This window comes from Tyto alba, unplaced genomic scaffold (genome assembly GCF_018691265.1).
Source record: "Tyto alba isolate M040663 unplaced genomic scaffold, T.alba_DEE_v4.0 Super-Scaffold_33, whole genome shotgun sequence".
Lineage (NCBI taxonomy): Eukaryota > Metazoa > Chordata > Aves > Strigiformes > Tytonidae > Tyto > Tyto alba.
The window spans coordinates 6,173,450-6,196,520 of record NW_024881308.1 but is presented as its reverse complement, the minus strand read 5'-3'; the positions used below and the strand labels follow the sequence as shown (position 1 = coordinate 6,196,520).

At 55.9% G+C, this 23,071-nt stretch overlaps 1 protein-coding gene across 2 annotated transcripts in view; it reads right to left on the bottom strand.

Annotated features, from left to right (window-relative positions):
* PLCG1 (phospholipase C gamma 1) overlaps nucleotides 1–23,071 on the bottom strand; it is a 50,649-nt gene that overhangs the window by 1,834 nt on the left and 25,744 nt on the right. Inside the window, exons 5-31 of one of the 2 annotated variants that reach the window (XM_042800786.1) lie at nucleotides 18,574–18,658; nucleotides 17,662–17,745; nucleotides 17,303–17,325; nucleotides 16,081–16,153; nucleotides 14,923–15,024; nucleotides 14,023–14,141; nucleotides 13,120–13,205; nucleotides 12,693–12,813; nucleotides 12,090–12,258; nucleotides 11,537–11,659; nucleotides 10,497–10,598; nucleotides 10,076–10,263; nucleotides 9,590–9,790; nucleotides 9,005–9,124; nucleotides 8,534–8,714; nucleotides 8,118–8,195; nucleotides 7,554–7,657; nucleotides 7,205–7,301; nucleotides 7,021–7,090; nucleotides 6,059–6,216; nucleotides 5,395–5,491; nucleotides 4,721–4,945; nucleotides 3,751–3,899; nucleotides 1,766–1,880; nucleotides 1,434–1,595; nucleotides 1,047–1,135; nucleotides 275–462 (exon numbers count right to left, since the gene is read on the bottom strand). In XM_042800786.1, coding sequence (XP_042656720.1) covers nucleotides 275–462; nucleotides 1,047–1,135; nucleotides 1,434–1,595; nucleotides 1,766–1,880; nucleotides 3,751–3,899; nucleotides 4,721–4,945; nucleotides 5,395–5,491; nucleotides 6,059–6,216; nucleotides 7,021–7,090; nucleotides 7,205–7,301; nucleotides 7,554–7,657; nucleotides 8,118–8,195; nucleotides 8,534–8,714; nucleotides 9,005–9,124; nucleotides 9,590–9,790; nucleotides 10,076–10,263; nucleotides 10,497–10,598; nucleotides 11,537–11,659; nucleotides 12,090–12,258; nucleotides 12,693–12,813; nucleotides 13,120–13,205; nucleotides 14,023–14,141; nucleotides 14,923–15,024; nucleotides 16,081–16,153; nucleotides 17,303–17,325; nucleotides 17,662–17,745; nucleotides 18,574–18,658 — 3,309 coding nt within the window. The remainder of the gene's footprint in view (nucleotides 1–274; nucleotides 463–1,046; nucleotides 1,136–1,433; nucleotides 1,596–1,765; nucleotides 1,881–3,750; nucleotides 3,900–4,720; nucleotides 4,946–5,394; nucleotides 5,492–6,058; nucleotides 6,217–7,020; nucleotides 7,091–7,204; nucleotides 7,302–7,553; nucleotides 7,658–8,117; nucleotides 8,196–8,533; nucleotides 8,715–9,004; nucleotides 9,125–9,589; nucleotides 9,791–10,075; nucleotides 10,264–10,496; nucleotides 10,599–11,536; nucleotides 11,660–12,089; nucleotides 12,259–12,692; nucleotides 12,814–13,119; nucleotides 13,206–14,022; nucleotides 14,142–14,922; nucleotides 15,025–16,080; nucleotides 16,154–17,302; nucleotides 17,326–17,661; nucleotides 17,746–18,573; nucleotides 18,659–23,071) is intronic. The other variant, XM_042800787.1, reaches the window with a different exon arrangement.

The window sequence follows — 23,071 nt, the reverse complement described above, 5'->3', positions numbered from 1 at the left end:
AGAGGGGGCTCAGCATGTTCCCCACAGCAGGGAAAAGTGCCACTGGCTGCAGCGTGGCAGCTCCTTGTCCCACCCTACTCCCATGGACCCCAAAGCAGTGACTCCCCCAAGGACTGACACAGATTTCATGCCGAAATTTAGGGTTTTCACGCAGCAAACACGGCTGCAGCTCCTCTCTGGGTTGGTGGGAGGCTGCGTTTATTTGCCTCCATCGAGGAGACTAAATGCTGGGAGGGGTCTCACACTGGGAAAAGCTCAACAAGCATGGGCCTACCTTCGCTCCCGGCTCTCGAAGTGGTCAGCTAGCTGCTCCTGCGACATACGAAAGTCCTCAAAGGGCTGCTGGTACCGCGACTCGAAGGACCCCTCTCTGCCTCTGCTCGCCAGCAGCTGGCTGGAAGCATCCCCTGCTCGCTCCCGTAGGGCTGAAGCACTGAAGAGGTTTATTTCGCCATTCTCCTGCTTGGATCAGAAAAAAAAAAAATGCAGTAGTAAAGGGCTTGGGATTTCAGTGTCTTGTAGTAAAGGCAGCCCTGGTGCAGGGCCCCGGATGCCCTCTGAGCTGCCATGTGGGGTGGCCAGGGCTCACAAGGTCTCGGGGGTTTGTAATGTGCAGCTGCTCTGCCTTTTAACAACCATCACTGGCTCCCACCACCATCACTTTAAATGAAGAAATAAATGAAACCTCTGTCTCTGAAGGAGCCCTGCTCTCTGCTGCTGCCAACACGTACGGCCCTGGGCCAGCCGGGCTCTCTGATACTGAGCTGTAACTTCCCTGGAGCGCAGACGGGGACTGGGACGAAGCGGATCTGCCGCCTCCAGCTCTTGCTGAAGGGATTTCCAGGCAAGTCAAACACAGCCCAGGCAGGACCCTGCCTGAATCGCCCCAATTCTCTGCAGGAGGCAAGCCCGGCGCTTCCCACCCTGCCAGGCCTCCGTGCATCACTGCAGCGAAACCCCGGCCGTCCCGCACGCCTCCGCTGCGCCCACCCGCCGCGCCTCAGCCCTGCGCCACAGGCACCCTCTCGGCCACCACCCGGCCTCACCTTGCTAGGGAAAATGTCTATCTTGACGAGCAGGGAAGCCAGCTCCAGGTTCTCGCTGTAGTTGTTCTTCAGGGGCACAGCTCGGAAACCTACAGCAGAGACAGCCCCCGTGTCACTCGCAGCACAGGCAGGGACGTGTCAGTCTCCTGGCACAGAACTCAAGGGGGTCTCCAGACCCCCCAGGTCCCCCCAAGTGGCAGTCGGCCCTGAGGGCTGTTAGCAAATGGCTTCTTCCTCTACCTGGCATTGGGACAGGAGGGACTGAGCCAGCCTAGGGACTGACAGCATCCTCCCATGAAACTCAGCATCTCCTTGGCTAATGATGCAATTAGCAAACTGGTGAGGACCACCACGACACAACCCACCCCGCTTCCCCCACTGCTTTACCTGTCTTCAAGCCTTTCACCAGGAAGGTGGCCTGAGCCAGGAAGTTCTCATCGCTGAACATGTCCTCCTCATATACCACGAAGCGGAGGAATGCAAAGTCAGGGTTGCTGACCTGAAAGTGGAACTGCTTCGGGGTCCAGAGAGGGTTCAGGCCGTTGTCCGCTAGTTAGAAAACACTGCCGTCAGGCGGGAGCCCCATGCCCCCCACGGCTGATGCTGAGCTCAGGGGCAGCCCCCACCCCAGGGCCAGGCTTTGCTGCAGTGCCCACGGCTCCCACCACGATCAGGAGCGGTGGTGCATCTCTCTCCCTTCCCTTCACTAACCCACTCACCCACGATCTCAGTTTTCTGCTTGGCGTTGTCATACTCGGCCCCGGACACTTCCACCTCCACGAAAGGACAAACAATTCCCCTTCCGTTTTTGGGAAGGTGCCGGGCTCCCAGGACCTGGGCAGAGAGCAGGAGAGACTTGGTAAGAGACAGGAGCAAAGGGAAAAAAAAAAATGTGTTTGCATACCAAGACATTTTATTTCCAAATAAATCACCCTGGCTCTGCTAATTGGACAGAGAAGAGACACTGCCAGCCAGCCCAGCCCAGCCTGCCTCACGGAGAGAAACAGCTCCCACCCCTGGAAGCTGCTATGGTGTTACCAATCACCAGTTTGACTTGTAAGCCATAAAAAGAGGCGGCTCAACCTGCCCAGGTTCCTGTCTGCTGCTTGCACAGCCAGGCCTGGGACCACAGCATCTCTCCTCCAGCCTGCCATGCTGGAGCTGGGCTGCCAAGCCGAGCCGCCTTCCCCTGCTTGGAGAGGTACACTGGACACCCCCTGCTTTGCCGAAACTTCTCAACCCTCTTGCTTTGGCTTAAGGACGAAAAGGAGCTTTTCTCCACTGTTGCTCTGCCTCCTGTTCGTAGCACAGTCTGTGCTCAACTCAAATGACAACCTGCTTCCTTGCAGGAGAAAGAAATCCCAGCTCCCTCTTGCCAGTGGCCATATGTCACTCCAGCGTGCTGTCGGCATGCTGCTGTTGCAGGGGAAGGACATGCTGCCAACGCTGGATCATGTGCTTTGAGTCATGCTGGGCTCAAGACGGCTTCTCCATCCATGAAAGCTGGCTTATGGTGGGGACATCGGGCAGTTTTGCCAGAGGATAAAAGGCTGAGCCTGTCTCTTAAAGGAAACGGTGACAGGCTACAGCACAGTGACTCCTGACACCTGCCCATTGCAGCTGCATCCCAGGATGCAGGAAGAGTTTGGAAAACAGGGATTTTTAGGGAGACAGTGGATACACGGTGGATGGTGCAGATGGGACGTGATGGGGTGTTCTCCCTGAGCAGAGCAGTGGCTGTCTGGGGTGGGATCACTCTGGTGAGAGGTGGCCTTAGAGAAGCTACAGTTTGTGCATGCTGCCAGAAACCTGTGAGCACCTAGAGGCAGATCTCTGCTGCCTCCTCCCCAAGGTCTGTTTGAGACCAAGGGCCTTGCAGAAGACTCTGCTGACCCACAGATAAAAGGCCAGCTCAGCTCCGAGACCACTAGAGGTGCCTGAACAGGCTAGTGGGACAGCCACCAGTCCAAACATGAGAGCTATCTGGTTTGGCACAGCCAGGGCCTTCCCATCCCTGCAGGAGCTTTGTCTGGTGAGCTGTCCCATACCCCTTCTGCCATGCAGCCCCATGAGCTGACACGGGAACAGTCCAGCCCCAGTCCCGCCATCCTGGAAGAAAAAGGTTCAACAAGCATCCTCAGTCCATCCTCCAGTACCCCCCACCAGCAGCCCCCCATCCTCTTATCATCACCAGCAGAGCAAGACAGAAATGGAATGAATAGTCCGCTCAAACCTTGAGCATCTTCCCGAGTGGGAAGGGGACACAGTAAGGTTGGGAATGTTGAGTCCGGAACAACTCAGTGACGAGGAGGGGACAAGGCACAGCTCGTGTTACCCTGTTGGGAGCCATCGTGCACTCGGGCAGTCCCGGCCAAGCTCTGGGGACAGGGATGTCACCTCTGCGGCTCGTGGATGCCACCTGCCGGCACTGGGCCCTGGGCAGGAGGGGTCGTGGGGGCAGCATCCAGGGATGCTCCTGCTACTCCTCTCCAGGCACCCAGGGAGGCCGGTGGTGCTTCCCTCAGCAGCACCCGTGGGTCTCCCCCTTCAGCGAGGGCTCTCCAAGCAGAACAGCTCTTAAGCAGGGGCTGAGGGGTTTGGTGAGGAGCGGCTGCAGAGGCCAGAAACCCAGAAAAACTACTGTATCACCCCAAGCTCGGTACAACCGCCTGGCTCTGCCCCCACGCTGGGGTGAGGTACTGACCTCAATGGAGATGGAGAGCGGCTCCACCCCCCGCAGCGTGCTCTTGTCGAAGGGGTCGAAGACGTCATCCCGCATGTTGGTTGGCTGCAGCACGTACCCACACTGGCCGCTGGACATGAACAAGGCCTGGTTCATCTGCATGGGCTTGTCTGGAGAGCACAGGCAGGAGATGGAGGGAGGAGACCCTGTGCCCTTTCCCCAAGCCAGATCACCTGGACTATTGGTGCCTCGTGCGAAGCCCTTTGCAAGGGGACCTGGCCTGTCCCTTGGCAATGCCTCGTGCGCCTTGGCCTCGCTGCAGGCTGTGCACGTGCAGGAGCCATGGGGTGACTTTCTCATGCACAGTCTGCTCAATCACCCAGTGCTCCATGGGTCACCCCCCTTTTTTTTCCCCTCTCTCTCCTTTCAGCTTTTCTTGTGCTGGCTCCTAGCATTTGCCAAAATGCACTGTGAGATGCTCGAGTTCACAAACGAAAGAGTCAGTGGGGAAAAAAGAGGCAGGCAGTTTTCTAGTGGGTTGGTGAGCTAAGCAGGCTCACATCAGGGTTTGGCAAGGGTCAGGGAAGAGGAGAAGCTGGACTGCATGACAGGAGCAGGAGTGGAAGCTAGGGAAAGGTGAGCAGAGAAGCGAGCTTGACTCAGACCCTGCAACCATCCAGTGTCCCAGGGCTGGGGCTACACCGTCCCCTTTGGCATGTCCCCTGCCCACTCTGTCTGCTGCCAAGGACCTTGGAGGAACTCCTGCTTCCTCTCTGTTTCATCATGTTCTCATGGCACCACAACCTCCCGGGTCAGTCCAGCCCTCTGGAGCACATCCCTCCTGTGGCAACCACGTGCCTGGACATAACCACCAGCTCCTGCTCCCTGCACCCTGCACAGAGACGGTGGACCCCCCTCCTAGACCGCCCGTTTGCCAGGATGGGGTTAGCAGGGGTGCAGGGTACCCCAGGAGCCCGCCTGCTGCCCTCACCTGGGGTTTGGAAGTTGAGTGCTACCAGCTGGCTGCCACAGATCCACATGGGCAGGGGGTCGTAGTTGGAGGAGTCGAGGCGCTGGCCCTTGGGGTAGATGCGGGAGAGCTGCAGGCGGTTGTACTGCAGGAACTTCTTCCCTTTGATCTTGTTGACGTACTTTTCCGCCTTGGTCTCGGGGAAGGAGGACATATCTCGGTAACAGGCCCTCTCTGTGCCGATCTCTGGGAGGAGACAGCACAGTGTAAGCCAGGAGCACATTCCCTTTCCAGACACTTCAACCACCTCGGGCTCCTTCCTAACATCATTCTCTTCTCCCTTGGCTCAGCCACCATCAAGTCGTGCAGACCCTGCCCTGTCCTGGCGCGTGTTTGCTGGGTGCCCAACACCAATGTCTGAAAGCATCAAAACCGCTCTTGGTGATCGGACATGATGCTGCCCAATCCCAATCCCTCAGCAGCTGCTCTGGATGGTGACAGATCCCAGCAACAGAGGGATGGGAAGGGAACTTCCACCCTCTGGAGAAGGACATTTCCAGGGCTCCAGTGTAAACTGGTTCCAACTTGCTTTGGACACCTGGAGATCTAGCCAAAGCAGGACCTCAGGGCACACTGCGGGGTCTGCAACGCCAGGGTGACTGCCTGCGGTGGCCACCAGACCAGCCGATGCTCACTCTCTTCATCGAAGGGCACAGGTCGGCAATAGACCACCAGCTCTGAAAGCTCCAGAGCAATCTTCTTCCTCCTCTCCATCATCTTCCCCTCGGAGAGCTGCCAAGAGAGAGAAAGAGAGCTGTCAGGGCCAGGAGGCAGCAGAGGCGTTGGATAACCCAGCTCACCAACTGTGGTCAACGGCAGCGCTGGCCTGGTGTGGCTGTTCCTGCCCACGCTGTGGGAAACACCAGCAGCTCTGCCGGGTCTGCATGGGGGGACACCACAGAAGCGCCCATGGGAAGGGCCCCTGGGGGGGTCCTGCCTCCCATCTGGAGGAGGACTGGCACTGGTACCAGTGCAGGGCAGCTGTGACCTTGCAGCTGAGCCTTGCCACCCCCACAGATGGAGATCCCCCACCTCCTGAGGCTGCAACACCCTCCCGAGGGACCAATCTTCCCGGATGGCCAGCCTGAACCTCTCAAGCCACAATGTGTGGCCACCACCCCTTGCTATAGTGTCCAAGATGACTCTGGCTTTATCATCTTTGTAACTGCTCTGCCAGTTGTCACAGGCTGCCATCTCGCCACCCCCGCCCCAGCCTCCAACCGCTCCGCTCCTCACCTCCTGGAAGATCCAGGACTTGGCAAGGAGATGTCTCCCCTGCCAAGGGCTCTCCAGACTCACCCGTGCGTCAGCCGTCTGGGCTGCCTCCCGAATCTTCTTCACCCAGTCCTGCAAGTCCTCGTGCGTATCGGCTGCCACGTCAAGGGACAGGCGCGACACCGAGGCCATGCTGATGGAGAAGACGAAGAGGCGGTTGTTCTTCCCCTCGGGGCGGATGGCTGTGTGGGGAGAGGGAGCAGAGGGCAAGGTCACAGCAGATGCTGAGCCCAGTCCTTCACACCAGAGAGGGAGGGAGAGGACAGACAGAGGGACTCTCATGGCCGCGCCAGGACTCTTCAGCTAAGAGGAGAAGCTCTCATTTCTGATCACCGGGAAGGAACAGATGGAGCCCAGGAAGCGATGGGTGAGGATGCAGAGTGTATCCTGAGGGGGCTGAAAAGCCCTCTTGCTCCCATTCTTGCATCTTCCTCCCATTCCTGCATCTTCACTCTTTGCCCTGAAGTGCTCAGGTGAGAGCAGCCACCCGGAGCACAACATCCTCTGGGCTCCGGGGAGCGGGGGGACAGCGGAGCTGTGGACTGGATCCAGCTTGGCCAGAGCCCAGGAGCCCCAGAGCCTGCGGCAGCCTGGCAGGGAGGCTGGACCACATGGATGGGAAGGAGGACAAATCCTGGCAGAAAAGAAGGAGCCTACAAAATTGATGTGAGCTCCCTTGCCCATGGGGTGGCTGCCCCCAGAGAGCAGGTTCCAGGCATGCTGGAGCGGCTCCTTGGCATGACCCTGGGTGCTCCTCGGCTGTACTCAGGCTGCAGGGACACACCTGAGCCCCAAACCCCGAGGCACCCTCTGTGCCAGGAGCAGCAGAGCGTGTCACCGCACGGCAAGCACACACCGTAGACATGCATTCACTCGTGGCAGGCACAGGGGTGCGTAGAGACAGAGGGAGACCAAAGCCCCTGGGCTCAGAAGGGCTGCAAACAGCTGTAACACCCGCCACTCCTCCATCCCTCCCCGGCACTCACCGATCTGGCAGGAGGGCACATCCAGGACGCCTCCAAGCAGGTCTCCCAGGGGACTGTTCTCATCCAGCTGCTGCTTGGAATGAAGCACAGGCAGGATGGTGCTGGGCAGGGTGCCGGGCAGCGCGGCTGGACACACGCACCCCTCCCCACCACCCCACCTTGCTCCGCTCAGGCACAAACTCACCTCCCGCTCCGGCTCCAGGCTGCTGGGACCAGTAATCTCCTCTACGTAGTTGGAAGGGAACCACAGCTGCTTTTTGCCACCATAATCTCCCCTCCACCTGGGAGAGAGGGAAGGGGCAGCATCAGCACCCACTGCGGGGTCCCAAAGCCTCCTGACTGGGGGTCACGGGTGATGGGCAGCTCCTCCATCTTCTGCTTTTAGGGTTTGTGAGGCTTTGGGGCTGAGCAGCTTGTGGGCAATCCCCAAACAGACCCAACCCCAGAGGGGACACACCTTTGTATGAATGGTGACACCGAGGTTTGACTGTGTCCCCGAGGGAAAAAAAAAAGAAGGCTCAGGACACACTCACCAGCCTCCTTCCTGTTTCTCCACATTCTGGATGATGGCGTTTTTGGTGAAGGTGAGCTCGTCCTCCCGCTGTGCCTTGTAGTCAAACAGGGCTTTGACTGCGCACTGCAATGAGGAGGGGTCCCGTGAGGCCGGGCAGCGGGTGGTCACACAGACAACAAGCCCAGGGGATGAGGGGTCACCTCCCGCTGCAGAGGTGTTTGTTGGGGGGGGTTGTGAAGCACATCGTGCGCAGGCAGCTTCCAACCCTGATGCCAAAGGCTGCCAGACCCTAGTAATCCTTGCAGAAGAAATCAAGGCCCCCATTGGTGCGAAAGCAGAAATTACAGGTCTGGTATGGCCCCACACAGGCACTTTCCTTTGGGCCAGAGCCACTGACAGGTTTAGTTTGGAGAGTTCAGAACGAGAGGCAGCCCAGCCTGGGAACCTGCAGGCTTAGCCTAGAGTACATCTTCCTGCATGGTCTAGAAATGAGTGTGCAAAATAAAACTTTTGGAAAAAAGAGAGATACTTGCTAAACGCTCAGGCTCTGCAGGTTGTTTCATGCCAAGCAGTGAGAGTGTACCTTGAAGGTGGGCATGGGGTTGGCTTCCACGTAGAACCCAGGGTGGCGTCCCTCATAAAGGGCTCCGTAGTCCGGCTCCTGTTGAAGCAAAGGGCTCATGGTGACAATTGTGGCTCTGCAGAACAGGTTCCCTACCATGGGGGAGGTAAGGAGAACACCCCAGGGAAGGCACAAGACCAAAGATGATGCTGCACGGAGCAAACAGATGCCCAAACCCACACTCACTGCTGACCTGGGTCAGAGAGGCAGCAACGCATCTCACTCAGGGTAGTGTTTCCAACAGGGCATGAAGCCCCAAGAGGTGCAGACTGTGAGGCACAGAGATGGCTCACACAGCACCACTTCAAGGCACCAGCTCGAAACGGACCTGACCATCATCCTTTGGCTTAGCTCTTCCAACGGCCACCCACACTCACCGCTGTCCCTATCTTCTCCAGCGTCTCCTCGTTGATGGGGTACCTCAGCTTCATCTTGCGGTACAGCGGGTGCTTTTCATAGTAGCTGATCAAGTCCACCAGGCTCTCGAACTCGGAGTTGCCGAGCAGCACGGTCTGGCTCTCCTGCTGCACTCGGCAGTGTTTGATCTTCCCTTCCGCCCTGGCAAGTGGAAAGATGGAGAGAAGCTGCTTAGCACCTGGCAAGGGAGGGTCTCTGCCAAAACAAAGACACCCAAGCACAAGGTGCCCCCAGGCTGGCTGCTGAGCACAACCATCAGGAGACAGAGGAGGAGAGGGGTCCAGAAGGCTCTCAAGGGGCTGTAAGGTCGATCCAGGGCCTTCCAGGAGTGAGAACAGCTCTGGGAGGGCTCACACCAGGCTCACAGCCCCTCTCCTGCTCCCTCACACACTGCAGCATCCCAGCCCACCGCCCTCCTCCCGCGGACGCACCGGAAGGAGATGGCGTAGGAGCTGGGCTCACTCCTCTTGCGCACCAGGAAGGCTCCGTCGCGTGGCACCCGCATCAGCATGTGCTCGGCTTGGGTCCGGGTGAGGTTGGCGTGGTACCACCTGTCAGGAAAGACCCATCACTGTGCACCGGTCTCCGTACATCCAGCTCATCCCACACCTCTGCCGTGCCACACAGTTTCCTCTCCAGCCCATGAAAGGCTGCCTGAATCCTCAAAAGGAGGACAGGGAGCACAGATCGTCATATATGTGACACTGCAACAGGGCTGTCTTCTCCTTTCTGTGGGACAGGCATGAACAGAGCCATCTGGCGACATGCAGCACGGGCAAGGGCATCCCAACCAAGCCCAGTACCTCCTTTCTTTGCACTGAGCTTCCAAGACAACCAGCTCCATCAACAACAAAGCTGGCCAGCATGGCTGCTGTGACACAGAGACCCACGGGGAGAAAGTGGGGACCAGAGAACCCCAGCAGGGAAGGAATGACAGCGGAGAAACCTGGGAGGGTTTTCCATGAGGTCTCAGCTGCCCAGTGGACACAACACACCCTCCCCAAACACACACTCACTCTTTGCTCTCATGGGCGTTGGTCTGTGGCACCGGCTCCGTCAGCCTCATCTCAAACTCGTTGCACCTCAGCGGCACCTCCTGGTAGTGGGTGATGAGGTCGTAGAGGCTGTCGAACACCAGGTTGTCCGTCAGGAAGAACTTGGGGCTGCCGGCGTCCTGCCGCGAGTGGATCCGGCAGTGCTGCACCTTCCCGTTGCGCCTGCGGAAGAGGAAGGGGGTAAACCAGGGTCATCCACGGAGATTTTGCACCTGCCTGGACGCAGCATTCCTGCTCCGCAGGACACCCATCACACAAAGGTCCCAAGGGACTTGACCCTTCTGCACCAGGACAGTGAGTTGACATGATGCTGGGGCACAGAAAAAGGGCAGAAACCTCCTCGTGGACCACTGGGGAATGAGACCCACCCCCCAGTGAAGATGGTGTCAAGATGAAGACCACGCCAGGAGCGACACCGAGCAGCGGGCTGGCGCCTGTGGCCCTCACCAGAAGGAGAGGGTGTAGTCTCCAACAAAGGTCTCGCTCTCTCTGACGAGGAAGGAGCCGTCGGGGGCCCCCGTCTCGATGCAGTACTCCGTCAGCAGCCGCTCCGCGATGTGCCGCCCGTCCCGTCCCGCTCCCAGCTTGCCGTGAAACCACTTCTCCGTGGAGTGAAGCTCGGTGCTGTTGCTCACCTGGCAGGGGGAAAACCCACTGTCTTGGGTGACTGAGGGCAGGCTCGTGGTGCCAGAGCCTGCTCTGATCAGGGCTCTTCCAACCAGGAGCAGGGAGTTTCTGCAGCAGCTCCCACCCTTCCCGCCACTGGATCTCCCGCTGAAGTCAGCTGGCAGTGGAGATGCTCAGCCTCTTGGGCAGTCAAATCCTTTTTTTAGAGGAACAACTCACCGTCATGCAAAGGAGCCCTCACCTCCTTTTGTTCTTCCTCATCCTCGTTTCCTTGGTCGCTTGTTGTCTCTCCAGAGTAATAGATCTTGCTGCTGGTCAGGACAAAGTAATGCGGGTTCCACTCCTGCAAGGAAACAAACTCTGGGCAAAGAGAACCCCTGAGGAAGCACCAAACTGGCCCACCACCCATCCATGGCATCTTCCCTTCTTGATCAGCACAAGCAGTAAGGGGTGATTGGGTTTGTGAGGGATAGTCACTGACAACACTGATTTCAGTGGAGTCACAGGAACTTCCAATATATCTCCTAGATCTGAAGCATGGGTTTATCAGCAGCAAAAAACCAGCATATGATAGGTCTTACATACAAAGTGACTGCAGATCACACTGCAAGCACCCCAGCACATATTAAAAGAAAATGACCAAATGAAGAGCAAATCAATGCAAAAACACTCTGCATGGACTCAGCACGGGCACTAGCAGAGATGAAGATATTGGAGATGGTTATGCAGCTTTACTATTGCACTTCCCTATTTTCCAAAAATCTGTTTCATTCACATGTGACTTCCTGACAGATCCTCAGCAAAGCAAAGCAGCTGAAGAAGTGGACTGTGTATAAGTAAATGCACACAGGAAAATGAATGCTTGGCGCTTTACAAAGCAGAATGCTCGTTTAGGTGTGTTAAGTGTGTAGGCGCTTGGTAGGAGGCAGGCAGGTCTAGAAATGCAGGCCATCGCTCGAACTTACTGCAGCAACAGATAACAGGCTATACGGATTACACAAGAGCAGCTGCAGTGCATCAGCCCAGAGCTCCCTCTAGCTCAGCCTTCTGCCTCTAACAAGGGCCAGCGGGAGATGCCTAGGGAAGAGCACAGGAGAGAGCCAGCACAAAAACTCCTCCAGCCCTCAGAGACCCCTGAGAAACAGGATAGACCAACGGCCTCTCAGATCACTTGCACCACAGCCCTTCCTTCCAGCACCACACGGCGCCTCACGGAGTTTCCATGTCGTCTGTGGAGCCCGCAGAGCTGGGCCAGGGTGGCAGTGGCAGAGAGAGACATACGTGATTGATGGGGTCTTCCAGGTAGAGGATCCCGTTCTTGATGGAGTTGCTGATGTCATTCTCTGAATACATTACGGATGTGGGTAGCTCCTCGTAAGCACTGCCCTCTGCCAGCTTTTTGTGCTGTGGGGTGAGAGAGCGGGTCAGGCACCTTGAGGGGAGCAGGCACCCCAAAAGCAGCATGGATTTCCTGGTGAACAACCCTAAAACTACAGGTCAGCTGCACTGGGTTCCTCTGGACTATAAGGACCAAGGTGAGACCCATGACACAGAGATCATCAAATGGCACTAAAGTCCCACCCTTTCTTCCCAGAGGTGATTTCTGCAGCAGAAATACCAACATCGTCTAAGCTCCCAAGAAAGGCAGCACCCAACTGCTGAGCTCATTTCCCAGCAGCTCCTCTCAAGCAAGAGAGTTCTTTGTCTCCACTTCCACCTCATGCACTGTCAACCAACCCCTTCCAGAGGTAAGGGGCTCCCCTTGGTCCCACACCCTCACCCCATCTGCCCTCAACCTCTCCACTTAGAAGCCTTGCTGGGGAAGAGAGTTCACCTTGATGAGAATCTTCCTCTTGAGCTGGTTTGGAGAGGGAAGGCCGTCAGCAGAAATATCTACTGGTTTGGTCAAAAGCATGTCCCCAAAGACCTTCTTGAAGTTCTGAGCCATGTTCCTCTGCTGAGCGATGCTGCAGTGGTCCTCGATGGACAGAATGACAGGGAAACTGGGAGAAGGAAAAGAGCCATCAGAACCAGCACGGTGTCTGGATGGAACCAACATCTTCTGAGTTCTGTTCCAAAGCCTGGCCTCTGTGCCCTCAAGGAGCAGTTTGCATCAACAGCGATCTGTGCTGTCTTGAGCATTCAGTGTAGCCACCCCGCAGGAAAGTGTCCCCACCACTGCTGGCAGTGCATAGTGGAGAAGGACCAGCAAACTACTGGGGTTTACCCAAGCCTTCCCTCCCACAACTTTTGTGGGAGAAATGTCCCTTTGGCTGGGAGACACGACATGCTTTCTTCCCACTGAATCCCAGGTGCATGGTCTTGTGCCGGATCTCTGGGTAAAGGTGGGCTTCACTTTGCTACAGCCTTGGCTCTACCCACTCCCTGCCTTCCCGGCAGCTCTGCTGGCTAAATCCCAGGCCCCTGCTGTACTCACTCTGAGGTGACAAAGGCATGCTCCTTGATAGTGACCAAGACATCAGAGAATTTGATCTTGGTGGTTAAGGTATGTCCATGGTAGATGACCGGCATGCCATCGGGACCATCCCAGCAATCCACTGAAAGAGACCCACGGGGGAAACTTAGCCCAAAGGCTGGAATACAGACAGGGCACAGACTGAACTAAGCACTGCTGGGAACCGCGTTGGATGGCCGTGAAGGAGCGAGGTGAAAGTCAAGATCTTTCTGGGGGACCAAAAGCTCAAGCACCTACCCCCCAGTCCCGCAAAACAAACGACCTCAGCCCTTTCAGCACATCATGGTGACAACGCTGCCACTGGCACGTCAACCTTCCACGCAAAGCCTTCCCCGACCACCACAAGCTATCGCGACGACAGACAGAAGTGCCGGCTCCGGGTACTCACGTTCAATGCAGCGGCATCCCATGCGCAAGCAGCGGGCGTACGCCTCCAGCGAGGACTCGCTCGAGAACTGGTCCCCCGTCAGGTACCTTTCACGGGAGAGAAGACATCAGCACAGCAACACGCTCACCGCGGGCCCCGGCGCTGCTGGGGCATCGTGGACCTGCCTCTGCGACGTAAGGAACGGCGAGAGCGACTTTCGCCTGGACCTGCCATCATCCCCAGGTGAGGGGCTCGGCTCTGCCCCTCCTGCAAGGGGCTGCGAGCACCACCCTGAGGTCCAGCCTTGCTGCTGGCTCTTGAGAAAAGCCTCAAAGAGCAGTATCAGTGTTGGTGCCACAAAGAGCCCCCTGCGCCGGGCAGAAGCAGGGTTAGCCCAGCTCTTGCAGGCAGACAGGAGCTCGCCGCCTGCCCTCCAGGCTGCTCAGCTGGCTTGGGCTCTCAGTCCTTTAAATATGGGCTAAGGTGCTGCCACTGCATCCCATGAACAGGGACAACAGACAGAGCCTGTCTGCAGAGAAAGCAGTTCCTGCAAGATTCTTACAGCAGCAGAGAAATAAAACGGCTAATTTCAGCTTGCCAGGTTTTTATCACATCTGTCCTTAGAGGCTGTGGAAGATGACACTGCTAATGGTAAGATACCGTCAAAGTGACAGCCTGAGACCTGAAAGCACAGTCTGTGCAGATGTGTGCTGCTGATAACGTCTGAGCAAAACATTGATGGTTAAATGCAGGAGGGACGACTGGGACACCAATAGGAAGGTCTCTGATGTACTGACCCTGATTTGAAAAAGTCTATTTGACCCATCACTGTGATCGGGCAAAGTCAGGAGAATGCCACCCTGGCACAGAGGGAGAGGACACTGGGAGTGGACGGGGTGAAGCGAGCCATCCCTTGGTCCTTACGTGTTGTGCGAGGAGGAGATCCAGTAATGGGAGAGGGGGTTGTTCATGTTCTCCAGACACACCATGTCCAGTTGCGAGTTCCAGATGCTGTTCTCTTTGGAAAACAGGAAGGTGAGAAACTGCTCAGGAAGAAACAGAAGCGTGTTAATGATGCAGAGGAGCCGGGTGCGGTGCTTTAGCTTCACACACATCTTGCCCTCCACGTCAGCAGCTACCGTGCAGGTAGCTATTTTCTAAGCTCAGCACAAACTGACCAGAGGCAACCAAGACAGCACACAAGCTACCTGACCCGCAGTGCTTGAGTAACCCTTGAGTAACCACAGCTTAGGCACTGCCACCTATCCTCTGAGCTGTGCCAGAGATCTGTGTACAAATCCTTTGACCCAGCTGGAGACAAACGAATTGCTCTGCATTTTATTTTGCAGCTCACATGGCAGGCAATAGCTCACCAAGGCCACATGGATCAAGAGACCCTTGTGTGGGAGTCAGTCCAGAGTGACAGCGACATGGTCATCTCCAGCTGTTTTTATTATTTTGTTTTCAGCTCTTCTTGTTTTGAAAAGATCCTTACATGCCCCGAAGGGGCATTAAGCCAAATGCAGCCCCTTTCCTCCTCCAAATGAACTGCCTGATGAGCACTCCCAGCCGCACGCATTCAGCACAAGAAGAGAGCCCAGAAGTCATTCCCTTTGCCAACCAGCTCTTGTGCAATGTAGTGGTGACCCACCATGTTCATCTTGTATAGCGATGCAGCTTACAGGAGCTGTGATCCTTCAAGCACCACCACCCCGCAGTGAAAACACAGATGGAAGAGCTGTCACACCTCAGCACACACTGCACTGAGGACGTCACACCCTACTCCACCCTGCTCCATATACACTAGCATTCAAGGTGTCTTACTTCATCCAGGGAGAAATAAGGCTCATCAATCTCCCTCAGAGGGTCTCTCAGAAAGTTGAACATGAATTCCTGTACCTGAAGGGTATCTGCAGCCCAGAGCTCCTGCAAGCCCCAAGAGAGACATAAAAAAAGAAACCATTTCAGAAAGTTTTATTCAAAACCACGTGCGGCTCATCCAACTAGAAGCTTTAACCATTAAGGAGGCAGTTTTTAATGCAAGACCATCTCTGCCAAGAATCCAACTGTCAGCACAAATACCGAACAGCATGCAACTGCAGAAATCTGCCCTGTTTCTAAGTGGTCTTAATTTTCTCAGTGCCATGCATTTTTCTCTCCAATAGCTCCTTTGCACACATCTGCCATCCCTCCTCCTTCGGCAGCTGAAGCCAACTTTTTGCTTCTCTCTCTCCCTGGGTGTCTCATTAGGCCATCAAAATGGCTGCATCTCTTCACTGGTTAACCCTCCACTCGCTGCAGACCGTGGGCAGGGAGGTGGCGGTGGGGATGGGGAGGACGGTGCAAAGCAGGAGGCCCCAGGCTCTGGTGCGAGGCACGGCAATGCTTTCATAAGCCGCTCCTGTCCCTCTCGAAGAAGGAGCCCAGCAACGAGACGGGAGCCCAGCGAGAGTTGAAATAAAGGGTCTGCACAGCCCACAGATGCGCTGCTTGCGCCTGCGTGCATGCCCGAGCATGCATACTGTGCTTGCTAAACAACCTAAGATTGCTTTTAAATGGAAAGGTCGACAATTGAATTGATTTGCTGCTCCTCAGGACCCGCTGAGACCTCCTGAGCAGACAGGATGGACCGTGACACTTCGGCTGCTGCGAAACGTCCTGTACCAGCCGAGATCACAGGGACTGGGTAAATCTCCACTGACCAGTTCCTCCCTCCTGGGGCCTCCACTCCTCTCAGATCTTCTGCTCCTGGTCCCTCTTCTGATCAGGTGCCTGGCTGAGGCCAGGTTTACCCTCACCAGCGCTTCCCCTGCATCACCTCCTGCTCCGTGAAGGACGCGCTCAGGTTGGGGCCATGCCAGGCAGAGCACCCCACAACCCAATCATCCCACCTCCACAGCAAGGCTACCCTGGGAGTACCGGATCGCTACCGACACTCGTGCCTACCCGCTCGTCCCTCCCCTGGGGCTGTGTTGAACTCACCCTCTGATACTCCAGCAAGAACGTCTGCAACTCCAGCAGCGACACTCTGAAGTGCTCAGACCTTTCTCCACCCCTGAAAAGCAGTGAAGGAGAAGCTTCGGTCACTCATGCAGCACATCACAACCAACTGTTACCGGCATCATGTGAGATACCATCTGCAACTGCCACGGCACATGCAAGCAAGATGTGCCCTGAGAAAGCAGCGCTGCAAGAGCAGGGTGGGATGAGCAGAGAGAGCCAAGGAGGGCATGAGAGAAAACACACAGCAGCTGAGATTATATGTCCACATCTCAGAGCCAGGGGCTGCTCCAGGATGCACACTGCCAAAGGTATGACAACATGAAACTCTCGAGAAGGGCAGCAAAAGTCATCAGAGGGACTGATTTGTACAAAAAATAGAGGGGCTGTCTTGTACAAGAGTGAAAAAAACCAAATAGGTGCAGAGCAGCCAAGGGGTGATTGTAGACAGGATAGAGCTACAGGTACCCAGAGGACATCAAGGGGCTCAAGGAGGCAGGGCAAGGAATGAAGGAGGGAATCATTTGTGGGTGATTATCTCAAAAGACTTGTCCATGAACATACCAAGCCGCAACGGACAGCCAAGGGCCATGTTGGGGACTAACACCAAAAAACCCAGAAATGGAGCGGGCAGTTCTGGCTGCCCTGGGCAGAGGGATGAACCAGATGGTCTGCTGAGGTCCCTGCCAACTCTATTTTCTATGGTTATAAGAAAAAAGAGAGGAAACCATGGGGAATTACCTGGACAAGTTAACAAGTCTCTCACTCTTTAGCTCCCCTGTCTAAATTCAAGCTCTTTTTACCACAGCTGAGATGCACACAGGGCAGGGCAGGGCACGGTTGGCAGTGGCACCACGGGCACTGCCTGCACAGTCCCTGCCACTGTGGCCAACCAGCACCAACCACGAGGACAACCTTTGGGAGATGGCTCAAGGTCTGATTACTTCACGTAAGCCAACTGACCGTTTCTGGAGGTGGCTGACCTGAGCTGGATCTCAGTGGAATGTCTGGGAGGAAGAGAGCCCTTACCGACCTGAGCTGAAGCGTCTACAGCAAAGATGCTTATTCAGAGTGCAAAAACACAAGCAGCACGGTGGCAAGAGGTATGTGGCATGCCTCATCCCTGACACACTGCTGCAAGCACCAAAGCACTTTATGGAGCAAAAACCAGCCCCTTCCCCAGCAAATACAGAGAATTATCCACCTTTCTAGGAATGGGACATCCATCTGCAAAAGAAGAAGCACAAGCATTAGGTTTGCACTCAATCTCACCAACGTATGTGAAAGCACAAATTGATTGAGAAGGTAACAGAGACAGCAAACCAGTACTGTGCAGCTCAGCTTTCCTTACAGCTGCCACCTCCCCTGTCCCCAGTGGCCCAAGCAGCCCCTAACCAGCCTAAAGCAATAACTTCTTTGCTCCCTGTCATCCCTGGCCCAGAGGTAGGAGATAAGAGCTATTAGCTGAGGGCAGCAGGGTTAAAAAGGCAATTAAGAGGGAATGCCTAGTAACAAATATGATCTCTCCCTTCCCTTCCCAGCCCTGGAGAATTCAGCTCTTACCATTTTCTGGGCGCTGAACATCAGGCTGCGGTAGAGCTGTGCAAACTGCCCATACGTGATATCTCCGTTCCGCTGCTCCACGTCCTGTGGCAAAAAACAAACCAACAGAGGTTTTACAGGGGCCATCGACAATTCTGCATGGCCTGAGGGGTGTCTCCTCCCACCAGGATTCCAGGGGGAAAATGAAGAGGAAAAGGTCAAAATCTGGCCAGACTCTGCCTCCTGCCTTTGCCCATCTCTGCTGGGGCCAGCAGGACCCTGTAGTGCCCAGGACACAGGAACGTCCTAAACTGAGTCACACGATTCCCCAGGCTCACCCACGTAAAGGCATCACCGTGCTGATAAAAGCATTACCGCTTACTTGAAGAGTTGCAAAAGGATCATTTTAATTTTCTGTTTGCTGAGAGCATCTGAAGTGCCTGGAAACTGTAAGACCCAAAGTGTACGCTCTCCTTTGGTCTTGGTGCTGGTGGAAGTGGCTGGTCATCACGAAATGACCCTTCGTTCCTGGGTCTGCAGTGACGCTGGCAGAGCCGGCCGCCCGTCACCCGGTGGCAGTGGGATGCAGGAGCTGGGATGCAGGACCCACTGGCCTCGCTGCCTGTCCTGCACTCTACCCCACCAGCGCAAAGCCCACGACCGAGCCAGGAGCAATGCGGGGAGCGAGGGAGGCAGGGTGGGGTGAAGAGAGGGTGCTGGCCACAAATGGGCCAGGGTGCGGCACCCAGGGGGAGCTGGCACCTCTTCAGTCGCCGCCGTGGGTGGGGGCCCTCCCAGGAAAGGCTGGGAGCCTCTGCAGTATGCAAACGCTCCGTGGGAGTTTAACCACCATCAGGTTTTACTCAAAGGCAGGCAACAGGCTGCCGAGGGTCCCCAGCAAGAACGAGGAGAGCGGAGGGGTCACGCACTCACCGTGAGTCTCTCCCGCAAGAACCTCATGTTGGGGACCCGGTAGTTGACCTGAGACAGCATGTTCTTGAGATCCTTGGCGGAGATCCTGGCTCGGCAGGGGAAAGAGGGAAAACACATTAAGGAGGATTGGGATAGAAGGGTCTCCCCCTGGGACCCGGACACCACACGCACAGAACGGCTGTGCCCAAAGGAACACCAGCTGTGAAACCCAAGGACGGACAAACATCCCCAGAAGGACAGCGGGGTTGGGACCAAAGGCAGAATAGAAGAACCATCTTCCACCCCAATGGATTCTGCACCTGTGCTGCACGTGGGGAGCAGAGAGAGGTGCTTGCATCCCGATGGGAACTGCAGACACTGCTTCTGCAAGCTCCTAACACTGCAGGGCGAGTCCAGCACCCCCAGCCCACTCCAGGTGGTGCCGCAGTGGGCACACAGCACCTACTGCTTTTCGGGAATGACCAGGGAGAAGCATTTTCTAAGTATCTGTGCCCCAGCATGGATGCTGGGTGACCAAATCCCTTCCAAAACCCACTCCCTGGCCTGCGGAGGGAGCTGGAGGAGGACAGGCTTTCCAAGTGGTTTGGACCCAGCTAATTTTATCTTAAAGAGAGGAAAAAAGCCATTTTCAGTGTCTAGCCCCAGGGACAGCACTGCCACATCGCGCCCAGCTGCGCTCCCCCAGCCATTGTCACACACATGGTTGGCACGGGGCAGCCAGCGCAGCTGCCCTACCCCTGAGGCCCTTTGCACAAAAATGCCAGTTCCTGGACTGGGGAGGGCTCTGGTGCCAACCCCGAGCAGGATCCCGAGCCCAGGTGGGCAGAGACAGGCAGCAGGGAGCCCTGGGCAGCCCCTGCCCGCTCCAGCGTTGCTCCCCCATGGGGCAACAGCCCGGCAGCGAGAGAAAATGTGGATATCTCCTATCTGCAGGATTTAAGAAGCCGAGAGGTCTGCGTGCCATCGTTTTCTGGCAGCTCCTACCTCAAAAGCAAGCCCTCAGCAATTGCAGATGCTGCTTTTGCCCTGCACTGAGCGAGTGGGAGCTCAGGACCCTACAGGATGCTCCCCCATCCCACAAAGCGCACGGCGGGTCTGACCCACGGAATGTTCACGGTTTTGGGGCACAAATGTAAACATGCCAGGGAAGATGCCCTGTGCAGGGGTCACGCTGTCACCTGCAGTGATGCGGAGGGGCAGCATGAACCGTGTTTCTTTTATGCTCTCCCCTGGGAATGGGGTGATCTCAAACAACACAGAGAGAAGGAGGGAGCCCCAAGGAGAGGAAGAGACCGGCTTGTGTCAGGCGCTGCAGAGACGAGGGCTGCCGCAGCCGGTGGGACACAGAGAGCCCTTGTTTCTGGGCTCAGAGCCACGGCGGACTGGGATGCACACACAGCCAGAGCAGGACCTGGCCCGGCTCCCACGCTGTGCCCAAGGCCAGCACCCAGCCAGCCAAGGACCATGCAGGCAGCATCCTGCCACTCGCTGGCAGGAGAGGAGAAGAAGGGGAAAAAAAAACAAAACAAAAAAACAAAAACAAAAAAAAAAAAAAAACCAACAACAACAAAACCCAAACTGGCAAACGGCACCAGCCTCCCCTTCCCTCCCAGATGAATGAGCTACAGAGCCAGCAACACGCTCTCAGCAGGAGCAGCAGCTTCGGTGTCTCCTCCCTGAACCTCCACCTCTCTCAGCCGGAGAAGTCATCCCTGGGGCTCAGGGTGAGGGTTTGGGGGAAGGGAGCCTGTTCCTTCCCTTCCCCAATGCACCCAGCATCCATGGCCATGCGGGGTGCTATGCAAACCTCAGGGCAGAGGGGTCCCAGCTACGGGGTACTGGGTGGCAGGGAAATGGGGTGATGTGGGAGGGGAGAGAGCCAGGAGCGCAACGGTGGCTCACGAGAGATGCCCTCATGCGTCAAGGACCACAGCACACAGCAGCTCTCGTGGGACTCCCAACGAGACACCCAGAGCCCCCAGGGTCACCAGCACTAACCCCCGCTTGGCGAGAGGCTGAGACTGCAAAAAAACCTCTTGGAAACAAAGCGGGAGGGGCTGAGCAGCAGGCCCAGCAGTAGGCATCGGGCTGGAGACCCGCTGGAGCCAGCGCCCGGCTCTCGAGATGCTGGGCTGGTTTCACAGGGAGGTGCTGGGTCACGGCACTGCTCGTTGATGTGACAGCACCAGGAGAGGCGAGAGCAAACCCTGTGAAAGCTGTAACCAGCATTTCCCCCTCTGCTTCGGTAAGAGGATGGGGTATGAAAGGATTTTATTTACTGTGTGTTATTAATAATGTTAAAGTGTTGGAGAGCTTGGATAAACAGCTTGGTACTATTTTGAGATTTGAAAGTAAAAACTAAATAAACAAACTAATGTCTTCTACGGAAGTTTTTTAAGGTCTTGTGACAAACAGGCCAAAGCAGAGATCCAGTCCTCTCACAGGGTATGAAAACATTCCCCAGTGCTGTAACTCTGCTCCCAGCCATGGGCAGCTCTCCTAGCCAGAGGTGAAACAGTCTCCTCCACAACAGTTAGGAAAAAAACTCCCAGCATCCTGTTATCCTCCTCTTTCCACCTAACCTCCCTTGGAAAAACAAATACCCAAAGGCCCAGCAGCCAGTGAAAACAGCCAACATCTGCCAGCAAGCTGGAAGGTATGCACAGGCACCCAGCCGGGAGAGGGCGGCAAGGAAAGGGCTCTGGCGCAGGAGGCTGGGGCCTGGGGTGAGCGCGGGGCACACGAACACTGGGAATGATTTCTTCAGCTGCCAAAAAACTGCCCGTTCTGGAAAGGACCAAGGATGGCTTGCAAAAGAAGTGTTTTTTAAAAAAACACAACTCACTGTTCCTTTTTCAAATCCTTTTCCAGGCTGAGAAGCAAAAGCAAAGAGCCCAGTGACACCAACGTTAATGCTGAAACACCCCATAAGGGCAAAGATTTAATCGAAGAGATGTATGTGCCCCATAGGTGCTGCCTCTACTTTGCAGAAAACACATGGATGCTTGCAAAATGGGGTGACCCGAAACCTTTCCACATTCCCCTCTATTTGCATTTTGCTCCTTTCACTGCCCAGGCTGGAGCAGCAGCTCTTCCAATTAAGCATTTGGTTTAATTCTGAATGCTAATAGAAAGATGATGAAAAGAAAAACAGGACCGATGTAACAGCCTGGCTTTCAGCTTTGCTGAACATGCCTTGGGCAGACAAATCTATATATCCAATCTCTCTTGTCCTGCCGGGATGCCATTTCATTAGTTTTACTGTATAACCAGATGAGAAAAAGGACCAATTTTTTCCATTTCTCCTGCATTCATGCTCCAAAACCCACACAGAGCCACCCCTGCCCCTGCCTCAGTGCGCTCCACTGCTGAACTAGGAAATATTACGTTCAGTCACCGCTGAAAACCAGTACGCCGCATATAAAACCCAAGCCTGGATTCAAAAGGCGTGTGGTGTGTGCAGAGCAGCTGCAAGAGATTAAAGGCCGCTCTCCTTCCCTTTCTGCCTCTGTGTGGATTTATCTCTCCTCCGCAACAACCCTGTGCACCCAACGGTGTGCTCGCCACGCCACAATATAAATCATTGCAAAGGCAAAAAATGTCCAATGCAGAGGGATTTCTCCCCAAGCAACACCCTCCCTGTTCTGCTCTGAGATGTGGACAGGTTGAATTTAACCCCTGGCTGCCCAACAGCGGGGCCATCTGCCTGTCCTGGCTGTCACGGGCACCATGCTGCGGCTGGGAGGGAGGGAGGGACACGGCAGTGGGGACCAAAGTGGGATGAGAGGACCCGCTCGCTTCTCCTGATGAGTACGGAGCTGTGATTTTTGCCTGCTGATCCACAGGACCGACCTGGCTGACTGTGGTTACCCATGGCTCCCCAGCAGCATGCCTCTGGCACAGCCACCCAGGTTTTCGGGACGAGTTTCTTGGAAGGAGCTTGCTGCAGGGATGAGAAGGACTCTGGGGCTCAGCATGGAGCACGGAAATGGGTAGCAGTGTGAGATCAATAGCGTTGGCAGGGACCAAGCAGAAGATGCTCTGGAGCCCAAAGCTCTGCGGTGAGCCCTGCCTGGGCACCCGGGCACATTAAGGGGGCAGATGGGGCCCGGGTGCTCCACCGCAGCCCGGGGGGGCACGAGCTGATGTGTCAGAGATGTCTGCCTCCTCCAGAGGAGGACTGGAGGAATCCCCCTACTCCAAGGGAGCACAGTAATGTGGAAATCAGTCTTGAAAGGTTAATGGGCTCAGTTAACATCACGGGGGGAAAGCACATCCAAGGGATAAAAGGAGGAAAATAACAGCACCTTGGGAAGAGGAGACTGGCACTGGCATGTGGCCGGGGAAAGCGGGTGACAGCAGCAAGCAGAGCATAGTGGAACTTGCCTCCTTGACAGGGAAACATCCCTTCCCTTATCTCTTCATGGTGGGTCATGACCCACTTCCTTTCCCTGATCTTCTCATGACGGGTTCAAGCGTGACATTTCACCTGCTAGGA